The 19,770-nt window shown below is 44.1% G+C and overlaps 1 protein-coding gene across 7 annotated transcripts in view; it reads right to left on the minus strand.

Annotated features, from left to right (window-relative positions):
* Nucleotides 1-19,770, minus strand: part of LOC126323281 (uncharacterized) — a 398,774-nt gene that overhangs the window by 116,249 nt on the left and 262,755 nt on the right. For 4 of the 7 annotated variants that reach the window (XM_049994670.1, XM_049994668.1, XM_049994669.1 and 1 more), the window contains exon 6: nt 13,925-14,263. The exons of the other annotated variants lie outside the window; for them this stretch is intronic. In XM_049994670.1, coding sequence (XP_049850627.1) covers nt 13,925-14,263 — 339 coding nt within the window. The remainder of the gene's footprint in view (nt 1-13,924; nt 14,264-19,770) is intronic. 7 annotated transcript variants of the gene reach the window in all.

Consider the following 19,770-nt stretch of genomic DNA (forward strand, 5'->3'; position numbering starts at 1 on the left):
CTAACACCTCTTCCTCTTTCTGAGCTCAACATCTCACTCATTATGAAGGGATGCTGACTCAGTTTTTCAGGATAGCAAATGGGAACTTGCAGTACAGAAAATGGCCCAAGGATCACCTGTGTGTGTGTGTGTGTGTGTGTGTAGTGAGTGAAGTGTTATGAAACAATGTGTGTATAGTGCGTGCAGTGATTGATAGTGAAATATGAGTGAATAGTGTGGCATTACATTATTTAATGAGTTATTTGTAAATAAATTATTGTATACCAGGAGTAAAATCTAATGATTGTCTCTAACTAGAAGTCTGTAAATATATGTGTATACGAATTAGCTTATTGTAAATTGATCTAAGCTTGTAAATACTTTGACATGTCCTATATCCTTGTAAAAAGAGATCTATGGATGAATAAAACTACTACTACTACTACTACTACTACTACTAACGAAGGGCATCTAGCGTCCGGAAGAAAGAGCAGGTTAGTCCCAATTTCAAGAAAGGTAGTCCGGCAGATGTAGTAACTGTAGGTCGATATCAATAACATGTCGTGCGTAATTATGAAATTGTTTTATGCTGGTGTATCGTGGTGGTTTTCGAGGGTGAAAATCAACACGGAGTCCAAAACAGAAATTGTAAGATAACAGGCTGAAGTGTCGCGTAATAACACAGAGACCGCAGCTACGGCATTGTGTCCTGTGCTGAGTATGTGTATCGAGTGGAATTTTGCAGAGAATTTTCAGAGAAGAGGGGAGGAAACGGATTTCGAAATAAGTACCAACACATTATGCTACCAATGCTTTCAAAATCACAACCGAGAATGCATGAGACTCGGAAACTAATAAGCATATTCACAACAGAATAAATTAAGTTTGTTATAAACAAAATACATAAGTATTCTAATGCTATCTGTCAAGATAATTCATTCAATGATAAACAATTAAGGTTCTGCATTGATGATTGTGATAAGATTTGATTGTATGTTTATTGTATGAAAAGTTGGAAACTGGTTTTAAAAAATAAGACATTTGAATAGCGTACTGTGGAAACGGCAGGAAAAAATAAAGTAAGTCTTGACTAGTGTGCGTCGATTCTGGTGACGTGACAACTTAAAAAAAAATGAGAAAGTGAATTTTGTAACTATTATGAATGAAATGAATGAACATCTAAATATTTGTGTTAGATAATTTTCTGTGGTTAATTTTAAAAATGTTAAGCGTAAATGACTGCCCATTTGCGGTTGGCCGCAGACGGACTTCTGACTACAATAGTTGATCACGTGACTCGCTGAGCTGAGAGCATGGAGAGGGTTTTCCATGCTCTTTTTCCGGTGGACACAGATCCGGTATAATTGTTTAGAAGGCGAATTGCCGCAGGTGGACGTGTGCCGAGTAAGGCATTTTTTTCGGGAGTTAATGTTTTAACTTTTAAACTGACACTGAGTTAGAGATCTGAGTGCTCGTATTCAGTGGTTGAGATATTAGTAAACTTTTTTTGTGCAAAACACAACGTTTTAAATTCGCGTACATAATTTGCCTGCAAACTGCTCTGGGGTACTGCTAGACATATGGCTTATTTACATTGTTCTTGCTATGATAATAGCGAACCTAACCCCGCTGTTTCTTGATATCGCAAGACCTCATCTATTTCATTTTATATTTTTGTATCGATGTATCTTGTGTTGAGCCAGCGTTCCAAATAATGTGATCTGTTGTGAATAAATCAAACGTGTTTCAAAAATAGTGTTTCACTTCTATTAAAACCCCCTGATTCCAGCTATTTAAATGCATATACATCACTTCATGTATTTTGTCTTTCTTTTATTCACTGACAATTTCATTGGCGTCTTGCTTAAAATTAAAAGGTCCACATAAGGGTAAAAATGCAGCGATGGAGAACCGCTCAAAGTGCGCACTACTGACCCGGTATGCTGCAGTATCTTATGAAACTCGGCTAGCTCTGTTTCTTCACGAGATCCATAGTACCACAGACAAAGGCGCCCAGCTTGAATATGTTATCTTTGACTCTCAGAAGATATTTGATACAGTTCCGCGCTGTTGTTAGGCTAGCAGATTTGTGACTGCATTTAGAAATTTTTAACAGAACAACACGTTGTCGGATGACAACAGGATGAAATCGACGGATGTAAGGGTAATTGCAGGGGTAGTTCAAGGAGTTATCGTACTTCCTTGAAGTACGCCTGAACTTACATAAATTTTCTACTGGATAACATTGGAGACACTGTGCCTGTTCACAGGAGAAACTGTTGTTTACAGGAAGGCGGCAATGCCAGAAGACAGTAGCGAAATGCATGAAGTTACAAATAATTGTATCGTAACGTGAATAAACAGGCGAGGAAGTTCACTACTATTTCAGTGTACTACTTGCGAAAATCACTGGAAACAGAAACTACTACAAAATACCTAGGAGTAATCATACGTGGCAACCTAAGTAGAATGATCAAATAACCCAAATTCTGTAGTAGGAAAAGCCGATGCAAGACTGATATCCATTAGGAGAATCTGAAGGAAATGCAGTTCATCTATGAAGGAAGTGGCTTACACAACGCTTATTCGACCGATTCTTGTGTATTGCTCATTAGTCTGGTATCGTGGCCATTAAAATTGCTACACTAAGAAGAAATGCAGATGATAAACGGGTATTCATTGGACAAATATATTATACTATAACTGACATGTGATTACATTTTCACGCAGTTTGGTTGCATAGATCCTGAGAAATCAGTAGCTACAACAACCACCTCTGACCGTAATAACGGCCTTGATACAACTGGGTATTGAGTCAAACAGAGCTTCGATGGCGTGTACAGGTACAGCTGCCCATGCAGCTTCAACACGATACCACAGTTCATCAAGAGTAGTGACAGGCGTATTGTGACGGGCCAGTTGCTCAGCCACCATTGACCAGATTTTTCAATTGGTGAGAGATCTGGAAAATGTGCTGGCCAGGACAGCAGTCGAAAATTTTCTGTATCCAGAAAGGCCCGTACAAGACCTGCAACATGCGGTCGTACATTATCCTGCTGAAATGTAGGGTTTAGCAGGGATCGAATGAAGGGTAGAGCCGTCAATGCGAACAAGAGGTGACCGAGACATGTAACCAATGGCACTCCATACCATCACGCTGGGTGATGCGCCAGTATGGCGATGACGAATACACGCTTCCAATGTGCGTTCACTGCGATGTCGCCAAACACGGATGCGACCATCATGATGCTGTAAACAGAACCTGGATTCATCCGAAAAAAATGACATTTTGCCATTCGTGCACCCAGGTTCGTCGTTGAGTACACCATCGCAGGCGCTCCTGTGATGCAGCGTCAAGGGTAACCGCAGCCACGGTCTGCGAGCTGATAGACCATGCTGCTGCAGACGCCGTCGAACTCTTCGTGCAGATGGTTGTTGTCTTGCAAATGTCCCCAGCTGTTAACTCAGGGATCGAGACGTGGCTGCATGATGCGTTACAGCCATGCGGATAAGATGCCTGTCATCTCGACTGCTAGTGATACGAGGCGGTTGGGATCCAGCACGGCGTTCCGTATTACCCTCCTGAACACACCGATTCCATATTCTGCTAATTGTCACTGGATCTCGGCCAACGCGAGCAGCAATGTCGCGATACTATCAACCGCGATAGGCTACAATCCGACCTTTATCAAAGTCGGAAACGTGATGGTACGCATTTCTCCTCCCCACACGAGGCGTCACAACAACTTTTCACCAGGCCACGCCGATCAACTGCTGTTTGTGTATGAGAAATCGGTTGGAAACTTTCCCCATGTCAGCACGTTGTAGGTGTCGCCACCGGCGCCAACCGTGTGTGAATGCTCTGAAAAGCTAATCATTTTCATATCACAGCATCTTCTCCCCGTCGGTTAAATTTCGCGTCTGTAGCAAGTCATCTTCGTGGTGTAGCAATTTTAATAGTATATATATAGCACATTTCCTCACAGGATCATTAGTAGTCATCCTCACACGGGACGAAACAGCTAACGTTGACGTGGACGCGGACAGGACATCCAACCTCAAGAAAGCGTGATTTGCGCTCTCCAGCGGCCGTTTTCGTCTTTATTAGGCTCGCAAACCATGCAGTTTGTTTACGAAAATGGACGCAGGTAAAATAGCTGCGTTAACTCTTTCAGCGCTTGTCGAACAACAGCGGAGAAAATCGGGAATAATGTTCTGGTCTCGCTGTTGGCTTGAACACTGAATTGCTGATAGAAGAACACTACACAGTGCTGTACAACGATCTGAGCTACATACCAGCAGAAGTTATTCGTTAACTCAACTACATTTTCATCCCATTTGCGGTTTTAAATTGAATATAGTTCAGGTATAGCGTCTAATTCAGATTGCGCATGCATGACATCATATTTTCGATGTCGCGTTGACTACTCACACTGTGAAATAACTTACTTCATCTCACAGATTTCAAGTTGGAGATTCGTTTCGCAATCTCGTTCAAATTGGAGAGGAGATTTTTTCGAAGTCACTCACCATCACTGAAAAAGATATTTACGGCAAGATACAAACATTAGCCAGACCATAAACCGAAAGATACGTATGTATATTTTACAGAAAATTTTATAATAGCAAAAACTTCCTGTGTGTAACCGTGTCTAATTCCAGACATAGATTGGCAGCCACGTTAAGATTTCTGGTCACTGCAGAAATATTCCAGCCGCTGGCCTTTGCAGCAAATACATTATTTATAATAAATAACATCGGATTTTGAGATAATACTTCCAAGAATCTTTCAGGAAACAAAAGATGAAAGAAAATATTAGGAAGGAGGTGGACGCGATCCTGTTATCTTTCCATCTACAACTAATTTTTTTAAAGAAACAATAAAATTAAAACACCTTACGAGAGTGGAACCCATGACTTTCTGCATGTAAAGACTCTACCATGATCATTTTTTGGTCAATTTTACCAAAAGCAAGGTAATAGGAATGAAAAATTCAACAGAAAAGGGATTCTACACATCATCCATCTCCTCATCGATTAAATACGAGATATAGCATACTGACAAAAAGCGCACGGTGGTGTGGGATCCTTTTCCATGTCTAATGGGCCATAGCCACATACTGGTGAAAGGCACAAGGATCATACCCGCTCCCCAGCACGTAATGAACATAATGATCGACAAGCCACATACTTGTATTGTTCTTCGTTTTGGGAAAGAAGGCTGAGTCGGGACGCAGGAGAATCTCACTGCAGATTGCCGCTTCCGTCGTCCTCCAAAGAAAGGCCAGTTGTCGCCGGAGCCAACTTCAATATCCGTGGAGGCAGAAGGCCATCCGATAACATAATGTATCGGTTTCATGGCAATGACTGCATAGGTCTGTCTCAATATGGCCAATGCGATAAAAGTCGAATGTTGTTGGTGAGAACGTTATGAACGACTTGGTACCATCAGGACGCTACTTCCACTGGAAAAGCAGGTAGGCTGACATTGGACCAACCAGTCTTTCAACCTGACTCAAGCGATGGGGCTCCCAGAGGAAATGCGATTTGGAAACGTTCAGGGGGAATAACAGCAGTTTTATAGAGAGATGCGACTGGGAAAGAATATCAACCGTCAAATAACTGAGATAAAAAGAAAAAAGAAAAAATCCGAATACGCTCGAATTTATTATTTATTCTACTAACATCTACTGGAGAGGTTACATTAGCTGATCGGAGACAGGCAAAAAGGAGAGTTGTAAATAACTGCGGGACGCGAAGACACGTTAAAATAGTGCGACAAAAAAATAAAGTGGAAGCTTGTCCCGAAAATCGGGGAGGCCCATATCTCTCATCAGTCAACGTCTCGCCATAACCTCGTAGTGCACCCGAAAAATAGTGTTTCGCAACATAAACTTGCCCTATAATCGTTTTAACTTTCGGGACATCATCGCGGGAAGGGGAAAAAATTATGCAACAAAATTAGTTTCCAAGTTCCGAATCCTATGAAATAACAAGAGGGAGCGACTCAAGTGTTCAAGGATCTCTCCTTCAATATTGTCCATGAGGACTTACAATTTAACGCAGCCATCTTCATCGGACAACGATCAATAATAACATCCAACAATCGATGACGGGCGACCGCCACAGCCCTTGGAATCTCTTCCGTGTCAAATCCCCGCAAACTGAGTAACCGACCGTTAACCTGTGCTCCCGCAAAAATGTATCCAAAACGTCCTTGAGCACCGATATGTCATCATAAATATGAAGAAGTACCATAAAGTTATCGGCACACGCACGGACGATAAACTTTTCTTCCAAAAACTACCAGCCACCCGATCGAGCACCTATGGACCGAAATAAAGGTCCCAGAAATAGCACGAATAACGACCTAGATAGAGGACACTCTTGCAGGACACCTCGGCGCACTTCTACACTATGTGATCAAAAGCATCCGGACACCTGACTGAAAATGACTTACAAGTTCGTGGCGCCCTCCATCGGTAATGCTACAATTCAATATGGTGTTGGCCCACTCTTAGCCTTGATGACAGTTTCCACTCTCGCAGGCATACCTTCAATCACGTGCTGGAAGGTTTCTTGGGAAATGGCAGCCCATTCTTCACGGAGTGCTGCACTGAGGAGAGGTACCGATGTCGGTCGGTGAGGCCTGGCACGAAGTCGGCGTTCCAAAACATCCGAAAGGTGTTCTGTATGATTTCAGTCAGGACTCTGTGCAGGCCAGTCCATTACGGGCATGTTATTGACGTGTAACCACTCCGCCACAGGCCGTGCATTATGAACATGTGCTCGATCGTGTTGAAAGATGCAGTCGCCATTACCGAATTGCTCTTCAACAGTGGGAAGTAAGAAGATACTTAAAACATCAACATAGGCCTGTGCTGTGATAGAGCCATGCAAAACAACAAGGGTATCAAGCCCCCTCTATGAAAAACACGACCACAGAATAACACTACAGCCTCCGAATTTTATTATTGGCGCTACACACGCTGGCAGATGAAGTACAGCGGGCATTTGCCATACCCGCATCCTGCCATCGGATCGCCACATTACGTACCGTGATTCGTCACTCCACACAACGTTTTTCCACTTTTCAAACGTCCAATGTTTACGCTCCTTACACCAAGCGAGGCGTCGTTTGGCATTTACCGGCGTGATTTGTGGCTTATGGGCAGCCGCTCGACAATGAAATCCAAGTTTTCTCACCTCCCGCCTAACTGTCATAGTACTTGCAGTGGATCCTGATGCAGTGAGGAACTCCTGTGTGATGGTCTGAATAGATGTCTGCCTATTACACATTACGACCCTGTTCAACTGTTGCGGGCGCTGTCGCTCAACAGACGAGGTCGGCCTGTACACTTTTGTGCTGTACGTGTCCCTTCACGTTTCCACTTCACTATCATATCGGAAAAAGTGGACCTAGGGATGTTTAGGAGTGTGAAAATCTCGCTTACAGACGTATGACACAAGTGACACCCAATCACCTGACCACGTTCGAAGTCCGTGAGTTCCGCGAAGCGTCCCATTCTGCTCTCTCACGATGTCTAATGACTACTGAGGTACCTGATACGGAATGCCTGGCAGTAGGTGTCAGCACAATGCACCTAATATGAAAAACGTATATTTTGGGGGTGTTAGGATGTTTTTGATCGTATAGTGTATAAGAGGTAAAAGAAGACGATTCACGTCAATAGACGCCTGAATACCAGTAATTAGAGAAGGGTATATCTGTCGTACAGCTATCAACACTCGCAACAGAAAATCATGACTAACTCGGTCAAAAGCACGATTAGAATCAATAAAGAGTGAAGCTCCCGACACAGGAACGGTGGAAGCAATCGGCGCGAGATCACTACATTCAGCAACAGGAGTTAGGAGAGTACGACCCAGGAGGTAGCTTTGATAACGTGCGACCATGTCAGCACGCAAAACCGACGTACGACTATTTATCGCCAGCGCTACGACTTTATAATCAAAATTGAGTAGTGTTATCGGTAGGACCTGATCCACGGACAGACATCGAGTCTTTTAGGGAGTTAAAACAATTTTTCCGACCTTAAAGGAGGGTGTGTGTCCCTTGTACAATTTCATTCACGTAGCTGTTATTGTATCTCCTATCAGAAGCCAAAACCGAACAGATATATATATATATATATATATATATATATATATATATATATATATATATATTTATTTATTTATTTATTTATTTATTTATTTTTTTGAGAAGACCACTCAAACCCGGCGATTTGCGGAAAGAAGAGCGAACTACAATGTTACATACCTCAGCACGGTGGATAGCTGTCAAAAATTCCTCTGGAGTAACAACAATATCAACTAAACTCAGCAGACGACATACCATCTGATTGCACTCCAGTGTAAAGATCGGAAAAATACAGGGTAAGTTCACACATTATATCAGGTTGGGTTGACCACTCACGTCCATCTATAGAAAGAATGTTAGTGAGACGTCCTTTGGGATCGCGTCCTAAGCCGAGTTAGGTGATACAGAGACCTCAACTCATCCTCGAAAATCGAACATTGTTGAGAAAGCAAACGAAGGCCATCCAGTTGCAGTCTTTTGAGGTGCAGAAGTTTCGCCTTCACGCGGTGAACTTCCATAACTCTAAAAAGAACGTCTTGATGGATATTAGAAAGATCACGAAGGACAACATAATAAAATTCCCGACTCCTCCTCATTTCAGCCGCTTTATCAGCGCTAAAACGCATGAGTGCAGTGCGAAGCCGAGGTCCGACAATGGTAACCCACCATTCCGTAAACGAGCGATATCGCACTCCCGAATGGCTTGCCTGCCCTCGCACGGCAGAGTTGATATTATCTAGGGAGAGGGGTTGGTCAGATGTAAAATATTTAGCTTCCAAATAGGGCGAGAAAGATGTACCAGTTGCGGGACGTGGTTAAGTCATTGAAGCTGACAGGGATAATTACTCAATTGACATAATCTGGTTACGTAGGGAAGCAGACAAATAAAACACTGTCGAGTCGACTACTAGAAGTAGCAGTAAACTATATAAACCCCACTAATGTGGGATATATGAAGATCCAAGCATTTTGCAATCTCAACGATGACACAATATCACTAATTTCTCGAAAACAGTTATAATTGGTAGTCTGATTCACAGGACGTAAGATGCACTTGGAACTTCCCCAATCCAAATTTTTCGCGGATTTTGACGAAGTAAATTAATGATGAAAACGCGAGCGGTCATATGTACGACCAGATCCAGATGGAGCACAAAGAAAAATTGAAATGAGATCATAAAAACTAGACCCTGTACCCTGACCATCGTTCAGCGTTTCAAAGTCCGTCGACGGAATTCAGTCCCTATACAACACGGCCATTCCAGCAAAACTTTCCGGCTCAACGTCAAAAAACACCGAATCCCCAGGGAGACAAAACACATCAAATAACGCTTCTGTCATAACGGATTAAGCAGTAATGGAGAGCTTATCCTACTAACATGTGTGATAAAAAGAAACTATACGCCTGGATTAGTTATACATGTGATGCATGGAAAGAGGAACAGAAAAGAATTTACGCATCACGTCCCGCTTCCCATAACACCGGAAAATGGTGAAAAAGAAGGTACAAGATTCAACGCCTCCTCATGGGAAGTTGCAGGTTCCATGCTTTGTTTTTTTCCGACTCTACACGCTCAGGTTGAAAACGTTGTTTCACATCGCGTAACTTCTTGACGCAGCACATCACGTAACTTCTTGACGCAGAAGTGTAGGAGGTCCATCATAGGTCCATTGCGGGAGTGGGGAGGGGCAGGGAGAGAACCATCCCCACTCCGCTCAACGGAATGCGAGAAATACAACTGGGAGCGATGAACATCATCATCAGATAAAGAACAGACAGACAATGCAGCGTCTGGCGCCGTCTGCATCTGACTCCCCGGAAGAGAATCCGTAATAACCTGTTGCTCCACCGTACCAGAACAAGGAAGGGATGACATTTTCAAGAACACTGTAAAGGCAGAACAACAGACGATGTCTCCGTTAAATAATCAGAACCCACCGGAACAGACGATTCTACCGGTGGAGGGCAGGACGCAAATGCAACAATCATTTCAACGCCATCATAAACAGCCACGTCACCCCTGGCAAAACAAGAACCGCGACTAGCGTCAATATTCAAAGTATCACCACAGGAAGAGGCACCCTCAACCATCATCTTCCCGGAGAGGCGAGATTTGTGAGGGGTGGCTTCAAAATCTTCACCTTTCTGAGTCCAGTGGCCTTTAAATTATGACACCGGTACCGGCGTCCCCGACAGCAGCCGGGGCTACATCTGAACATACCGGTAAAAGCGGAAAGTCGCGCTTAGTGGGGGTAACCTCTCCTCAACGTCTTCTAAAGCTGGAGATGTACTGACAGCAGATTGCGGACACACTAATTCAGGTAATGTCAACGGACGACGTTTTTCAGAAGATGACTTTAAAACCGTATCACAACGCAGATAACTGGATCTGAGATGGCCAATTTTATTACAGAGGAAGCAGGTTCCTTCTTGCCTTGCGTATGTAACATGAATCCGGTAACCACAAACAGTCAGATGTGAAGGAATATTCTTTTTTTGAACACTCGTTTCTACTGTTCGGATGTCACGTTAACTTTGTAAGTGGTGGTGTGCGGACCAAAGTTCCTGCCAGATATGCCGAACGACTCCAAAGGGAAGCATCGCCGACTTAAGAAATAATTCGTCCACTTCGAGTGGAATATTGTAAATTATAAATGGAATATACTCGATCGCTGAATTTGCAAGAAGGACTAGACTAATGGAACCATCACGGTGTGTAAACATCACTGGAGAATCAACCAGAGAGAAAACCCGATCTACATGAAAGCGATCTTGAAACTTCACAAAAATGCATGTAAATCAAAATATAAGCAGTATCTATTATGATCAGATGTAACGCGAATCCTATCAACCAACCAATCGTGAAATTTCTAAAGAAGCGAACGGTACCACGACGAGAAATATTCTTGGGAGACTCGACAGACATCATGGCGCGGGCAGAGAACAAATCAACAACAAATTCCGCGAGGCAATAACGATGCGACACCAGCCGATACAGGCACATGACTAAATAAACGACTATGTGGGGAAGAAAACCCACCAAATACATGTTTAACACTATACAATATGGCGACTCCTGCTTTTACCGTCAAACACTGTCGCATCTAAATGGCCATTTTCCTCTCATGGAAGCACAAATCTGACATGCCAGATTCTTCATTTCACGCTGCGCAGTGTAGTGGAACGTTGAATTTCACCGAGGCCTTCGTGAAAGACAGGCCGCGGCGTGCACGTCACGAAGGTAATCCTGCCCTCGCTCGATCGCTCAAATCAGCAGACAGACTACGTTTCTACACCTGTTAACTCGGAACTAGGCGTGTTCGTAGAAACGAAAACTGCATCTTCTACTGGAATCCGCTATAATGGAATCTTACTGTCATTAGTCTTATAATGATGGGAAGTCCATGGGCCTGCTTATAATTTGTTACGGCTGTATTGGCGTACACTAAAATAAAATCATGCTAAAATGATTATCAGTTGCATAAGGCACCACTTCCAGCATGTAATGAGTACTGTTAAGCAGAAGAGAGTAAATGTTATAAACAAGCTGTTATACAATTTATATCGAGTATTGATCTTAAATTAAATTTTACTGTAGTACTGTTAATCAGTAAGACTTCACCTACAGTGGAAGATGCAATTCTCGTTAGTACTTACACGCCCAGCTGCGAGTTACCAGGATTAGAAACGCATTTTGTCTGCTGAGCTGAGCGAGTGAGCGAGTTTGAGACTACCTTCGTTACGCGCCGCGGCCTGTCTTTCTCGTGGCCCTCGAATTCCACGCTGTGACGTCACCAGCATCTCGTCCGCGTGCTTTTTCGTGTCCCGTGAGAGGAGGGCTTTAACAAGCATGAGAGCATTACGGAAATGTTCAACAAACAAGCTCGTTGTGGATCACTTCCGATTGTGTACGTTCGAAGAAGAGTTGGGCAATATTTGCTTTCCTTCCCACAGACATTCGCGAAATGATCACAATGAGAAAATCAGAGAAACTGGAGCTCCTATGGGGGCTCACTAACGCTTATTCTTCCCATTCTTCCATTCGCAAATGGAATGAGGAAGGGTGGGGGGGGGGGGGGGGGCAGTAGTGGTACCAAAAGTGCCCTCCACCACACACACCGTAGGGTGGCTTGCAGAGTATAAATGTAGACGTACTATAAAACGGTAGCTGATTGTCCCATCCTTATCAAATTAGTCCTGCAGATAGGCAAACGCCTGTAGATCTACGTATGAGTTGGGTCCATTGGTCTTATGGCGCATACACAGTGGGCGAACGAACGCCAACTAACGACAGCTAACGTCTTCGACGGCCGAGTGTACGGGTGGCAAATCGTTGCCATCGAAGTAGGTGGCCTTGGTTGCGGTTCCGTTTGCTGGCGGTAACATCAAAGCGTTGGTGATGGGTTGGCGTTGGAAACCTCCTCTTAGGGTGGACGCCGCGGCGAATGTTCGTTGGTTCGGTAGCGATTTTCTGTGTCTAGTGCCTCTAGAACAGGTTCGTATTTAATTTTTTCAGGACAGCCACAAGTCACACCTGATATGTTCTATTGACCAGTGTCGCCCTTTCATTTAACAAGGGCATCATGAGAAACTCCGGAATTTAAAGTATAATAATTGGTTGTTAAATTAAGGAGCGAAACCATTCGATAAAAGATACTGAGTGCGACTTGTGGCTGTCCTGCAAAACTTAATTTTCACAGTCGTTGTTTTTCTGCGGGCAGTGCCTGCTCTTGCTATGGGTGTGTATTTATTGTGTTTAAAAATACAGGAGTACAGAGTGCAACCTGGAGAGAGCATTAAAGCTGATAGAATTTTATCGTGAACGGGAACGTTTACGGGCCCCTACGAACTGCGATTATATGTTCAAATGTGCGTGAACTCTTATGGGACTTAACTGCTAAGATGATCATCGGCTGAGCGGTTCTAGGGGCTACAGTCAGGAACCGCGCGACCGCTACGGTCGCAGGTTCGAATCATGCCTCGGGCATGAATGTGTGTGATGTCCTTAGGTTAGTTAGGTTTAAGTAGTTCCAACTTATGGGGGACTGATGACCTCAGAAGTTAAGTCCCATAGTGGTCAGAGCCATTTGAACCATTTGCTAAGGTCGTCAGTCGCTAAGCTTACACACTACTTAACATAAATTATCCTAAGGACAAATAGACACACCCATGCCCGAGGGAGAACTCGAACCTCCGCCGGGACCAGCCGCACAGTCCATAACTTCAGCGCCTGAGACCGCTCGGCTAATTCCGCGCGGCAACTCCGATTATAAAAACAAACTGAAAGGACTAGACGCTTGGAGGGAAATAACTCAGCTATTAGAAAGTGATATGCACGATATGAAAAGGAAAATAGTGTCTTTATTGACATCTTTTCGCCGTGAACGACAAAGCGAATTTGGGAATGACTCTTTACTTTCCACTGTAGGTACGAGTCTTCTAAAGAGATGTCTTATCTTTGGAAATTTTAGGGTCCACACAATTCAATAACTATTCGAGGTCCGTAACTTTTATTAGGGAAAGAATTATGAAGTACCCATATTCCAATTTAGCCAACTTCGATTCCACATGGCCGAATCCATTGGCCCCAAGCGAGACCTTCGTTTGGTGTGGATGTTATGCGAACGCCATTGCATTGGCGACCTGCGTTATCGGGCGAATCCAGTCTCTGTCGTTCGTTGGCCTGGTGAGCACGAGCCTTTAAACTGTAATACTGGTACCACAACACTGTATATCGAGTGTCTTAGAGCGACCCACGAATTAGTAAAACTACTTCTGCTATTACTTAGGTGCAAGCTCTGTGATGGGGACACGGCAGCAGGCTGAGGTGTACCACCCACCGCGGATGTCTCGGCGGGAAGCGGAGCTGACGGCGGCGGCGGCCTGCCGGCGCAGCAGGGGGTTCCCCTGGCTCTCCTGGGCGACGCGCGCCAGCAGCTCTGGCAGGAAGCGCTCGGGGAAGTGGTCGTGCGTGAAGTAGGGCTGCTCCATGAGGTCGGCGGCGGACGGCCGGTGCGCCGGCTCGGCGGCCAGGCACAGCGCCAGCAGCTCGACGGCGAACGACGGCCACGCGGGGAAGGTGCGCGCCAGCGTCTGCGCCGGCTCCTCCGCGGCCCGCCGCAGCCCGCGCAGCAGCGGGTTGCGCGCCACCAGCTGCTGGTGCCGCGGCGCCAGCTTCCCTGTCCCACCCACAACCCGTCACAGTTAACAGGGTAGTCAAAGTTTTCATTATCAACCTGAAAGAGTAAAGTTACGTGCCGAAATTAATCTCTGGTTTGTCTGCGGGTACGTGTTTGCACTCGTTACACACAGTGAAATCCCTGCACCGTAGTACCGGGTGGTTACAATTAAAGTGCATCTATTCACATACGTCCAGTGTGAGCTTAATTATCGTATGGCAGCAAAGCGTGGTAGCTATTCTAATGCGCTGATGCGGCACCGATTTGAACGCGAAAAAAATAGTTCAAATTTTGGTCAATAGGAGGAAACCTGGCGCTGTGAATGCAGGAAAGACTTATAGAAATGTTTCCATACGTAGTGGATTAGGAATGGGATGTAGGCAGAAAAGGTCAAAGAAGTGATTGATGTACGAGGCGCGTACCGTTTTGAAATAAAAAAAAAGACTTGTTAAGATATATCAATAATTTTGTTTTCCATGAAAGCCTGTACCTTATTCTACTTTTCTACATAGTTTCCGTCAATATTGAGGCACTTGTCATAACGTTGTACCAGTTTTTGAACACCCTCCTCAGAGAAGTCTGCTGCCTGACTTGTTAACCACTATATCACCACTGCTTTGACTTCGTCATCGTCTTGAGGACGCTGATCGCCAAGTGTTTCAAAATGGTTCAAATGGCTCTGAGCACTATGGGACTTAACATCTGTGGTCATCAGTCCCCTAGAACTTAGAACTACTCAAACCTAACTAACCTAAGGACATCACACACATCCATGTCCGAGGCAGGATTCGAACCTGCGGCCGTAGCGGTCACGCGGTTCCAGACTGTAACTCCCAGAACCGCACGGCCACTCTGGTCGGCCCCAGGTGTTTCTTCAAGTGCAGGAACAGATGGTAGTCACTGGGTGCAAGATGGTCGCTGTACAGAAGATGATCTAGAGTTTCCCATCGAAAAGATGTAATGATATCTTTGGTCAGATGTGCCACATGCGGACGGGTATTGTCTTTCAACAAAACGATGTCCTTGCTCAACTTCCATGGACTGCTGTTCTGATTCTGGTGTGACGTAGGCCACCCATGTTTCATCGCCCGTAACAATTTGCCTTAAGAAATCATCACCGTCGTTGTGGTACCGCTCAAGGAAAGTCAATCCACTGTCTAAACGTTTGGTTTTGTGCACATCCGTCAACATTTTCGATACCCAACGTGCGCACAAGTTTCGGTAATTCAAGTGCTCGGTCACAATCCCATACAAAACACTAGGAGAAACATTAGGAAAGTCATCTCGCAAGGAGGATATCTAAAGCGTCTGTTTTCTCTCACCTTATTGTCCACTTTCAGCACCAAACTTTCATTAACGACCGAAGGACGCCCACTCCGTTATTCATCATGCACATTTGTGCGGCCATCTTTAAATGCTCTGACCCACTTTCTTACCATTCCATCACTCATAATGCTTTCTCCATAAACTGCATAGATCTCACGATGAATATCAATCGCTTTTAGGCCTTTATCACTAAGAAATCTTATAACAGTCCGTAATTCACAGTGCGCGGGACTCACGATTATCGGAGGCATCTTAAACACTCCGTACAGAACGTAAACAAGGAAGAATCAGACTGTAATGGCGTCAGTGCGTAGATTAAAGTACAGGCTTTCATGTAACAATAAAATTATTGCGATATCTTAGCAGGTCTTTTTTTAATTTCAAAACGGAACTTACTTAAAAAAACACGCCTCGTATAATGTTGATTTTATTATTATCTGCCGCTTACACAGTTTGTTCAGTATGAACACCGGAGACATCAAAAAAATGCTATACAGCGGCAGAGTTGCACCTGGTGGTCAAAACTGGAACAAATTTTTTCTGCTTAAATCGGTTCCGCGTTAATCCAATAGAATATCTACCACTTCATGAGCCAAAACAAAATGGCGGAGCCCATTAATAAAGTGAAGTATTGTCCGCAACTGCTCGTATCCATTCAAAAGACCCGCCGAACCGAGGCAACAGCCGAAATATTGCAGCTATCAGGCCAGTCCAGATTGATTCTTTAGCCTCGTAATCACCGTGGACGAGGGCACTATGACCCCGAGAGAAAGGCGCAAAGCAAGCAGAGGAAACTTGTGAATTCACCACTCTGAAAAAAGGCAAAGACCAAATCATCATCGGACAAGGCGATGCTGAGTGTATTTTGCGGCTGTCATGATGTGGTGGACCCGAGAGTGTTCGGGCATGCGGAAAATTGCATCACGATGGGTTCCGTATGACTTGACGGAAATGAACAAATGTATGTGTTACGACGCTCCACAGACGCACTTGGAGCGCTATGAGCGCGAAGGAGAGGTTGTCTTACGCCGTATCGTAACACTGGATGAGCCATGGGCAACATCGTATGAGCCAAAATTGAAACGCCAATCCAACGAATGGCGTCATTATAGGTCGCCAAGAAAGTCGAAAGTGCGTCAGAGCCCTTGTATGATGAAAGTTATTGTGATTCTCGTGTACGACTGTGATGGTGTTATCTTAACGCATTACGTTCCTTCACGCCAGACCGTCAATGCACAGTAGTACTGCGTGAGCATTCGCCATACCCACACCATGCCATCGGATCGTCATATTGTGTACCGTAATTCGTCACTCCACACAACGTTTTTCCACTTTTCAATCGTCCAATGTTTACGCTCCTTACACCAAGCGAGGCGTCGTTTGGCATTTGATGTGAGGCTTATGGGCAGCCTCTCGAACATGAAATCCAAGTTTTCTCACCTCCTACCAAACTGTCGTAGTACTTGCAGTTGATTATGATGCAGTTTGGAACAACCCTCTCCAACTGTCGGCGGTCTCTGGCAGTCAACAGACGAGCTCGGCCTGCACGTTATTGTGCTGTACGTGTCCCTTCACGTTTCCACTTCATTGTCGCACCGGAAACAGTAGATCTAGGAATGTTTAGAAGTGTGGGAATGTCGCGTACAGACGTATGACAAGTGCTGCTCTCTCACGATGTCTAATGACTACTGAGGCCGCTAATATATATATATATATATATATATATATATATATATATATATATATATATATATATATATATATGCTGCGGTCGGCAACGACTATATAAGACAACAAATGTCTGGAGCAGTTGTTAGATCGGACATTGCTGCTACAATGGCAAGTTATCCAGATTTAAGCGAGTTTGAACGTGGTGTTACAGTCGACACACGAGCGATGGACACATGATCTCCGAGGTGGCCATGAAGTGGGGATTTTCCCGTACGGCCATCAAACGAGTGTACCGCGAATATCAGGAACCTTGTAAAACATCAAACCTCTTACATCTCTGTAAAAAGATCCTGCTAGAAAGGTACCAACGACGACTTAAGAGAATCGTTTAACATGGCACAAGTGCAACCCTTCCGCAAATTGCTGCAGATTCCAACGCTGGACCATCAACAAGTGTCAGCGTGCCATTCGACGAAACATCATCGATAAGGGCTTTCGGAGCCGAAGGTGCATTCATGTACCCTTGATGACTGCGCGACACAAAGCTTTACGCCTCGCCTGGGGCCGTTAACACCGACATTGGACTGTCGATGACTGGAAACATGTTGCCTGTTCGGACGAGTCTCGTTTCAAATTTTATCGAGCAGACGGACTTGTACGCGTATAGAGACAGCCTCGTGAATCCATGGACCCTGCATGACAGCAGGGGATTGTTCGAGCTGGTGGAGGCTCTGTAATGGTATGGGGAGTGTGCAGCTGTCGTGATATGGGACCCCTGATACGTCTGCATACGTCTCTGACAGGTGACATGTACGTAAGTATCCTATCTCATCATCTGCATCCGTTCATGTCCATTACGGACTTCGACAATTCCAGCAGGACAAGGAAAATAGAAATGCGGGTAAGCTACTACAAACAGCATAGTGAACGCATTATTGTGGCCAAGATAGATACGAAGCCCACGCTTACTACAGTAGTACAGGTTTATATGTCAACTAGCTCTGCAGATGACGAAGAAATTGAAGAAATGTATGATGAAATAAAAGAAATTATTCAGATAGTGAAGGGAGATGAAAATTTAATAGTCATGGGTAACTGGAATTCGAGTGTAGGAAAAGGGAAAGAAGGAAACGTAGTAGGTGGATATGGACTGGGGCTAAGAAAGGAAAGAGGAAGCCGCCTGGTAGAATTTTGCATAGAGCACAACTTAGTCATAGCTAACACTTGGTTCAAGAATCATGAAAGAAGGTTGTATACATTGAAGAACCCTGGAGATACTAAAAGGTATCAGATAGATTATATAATGGTAAGACAGAGATTTAGGAACCAGGTTTTAAATTGTAAGACATTTCCAGGGGCAGATGTGGACTATGACCACAATCTATTGGTTATGACCTGTAGATTAAAACTGAAGAAACTGCAAAAAAGTGGGAATTTAAGGAGATGGGACCTGGATAAACTGAAAGAACCAGAGGTTGTACAGAGTTTCAGGGAGAGCATAAGGGAACAATTGTCAGGAATGGGGGAAAGAAATACAGTAGAAAAAGAATGGGTAGCTTTGAGGGATGAAGTAGTGAAGGCAGCAGAGGATCAAGTAGGTAAAAAGACGAGAGCTAGTAGAAATCCTTGGGTAACAGAAGAAATATTGAATTTAATTGATGAAAGGAGAAAACATAAAAATGCAATAAATGAATCAGGCAAAAAGGAATACAAACGTCTCAAAAATGAGATCGACAGGAAGTGCAAAATGGCTAAGCAGGGATGGATAGAGGACAAATGTAAGGTTGTAGAGGCTTATCTCACTAGGGGTAAGATAGATACTGCCTACAGGAAAATTAAAGAGACCTTTTCAGATAAGAGAACCACTTGTATGAACATCAAGAGCTCAGATGGAAACCCAGTTCTAAGCAAAGAAGGGAAAGCAGAAAGGTGGAAGGAGTATATAGAGGGACTATACAAGGGCGATATACTTGAGGACAATATTACGGAAATGGAAGAGGATGTAGATGAAGACGAAATGGGAGATACGATACTGCGTGAAGAGTTTGACAGAGCACTGAAAGACCTGAGTCAAAACAAGGCCCCCGGAGTAGACAACATTCCATTGGAACTACTGACGGCCTTGGGAGAGCCAGTCCTGACAAAACTCTACCATCTGGTGAGCAAGATGTATGAAGCAGGCGAAATACCCTCAGACTTCAAGAAGAATATAATAATTCCAATCCCAAAGAAAGCAGTTGTTGACAGATGTGAAAATTACCGAACAATCAGTTTAATAAGCCATAGCTGCAAAATACTAACACGAATTCTTTACAGACGAATGGAAAAACTAGTAGAAGCCGACCTCGGGGAAGATCAGTTTGGATTCCGTAGAAATACTGGAACACGTGAGGCAATACTGACCTTACGACTTATCTTAGAAGAAAGATTAAGGAAAGGCAAACCTATGTTTCTAGCATTTGTAGACTTAGAGAAAGCTTTTGACAATGTTGACTGGAATACTCTCTTTC

Source organism: Schistocerca gregaria, chromosome 2 (assembly GCF_023897955.1).
Source record: "Schistocerca gregaria isolate iqSchGreg1 chromosome 2, iqSchGreg1.2, whole genome shotgun sequence".
In the NCBI taxonomy this organism is placed as follows: Eukaryota; Metazoa; Arthropoda; class Insecta; order Orthoptera; family Acrididae; genus Schistocerca; species Schistocerca gregaria.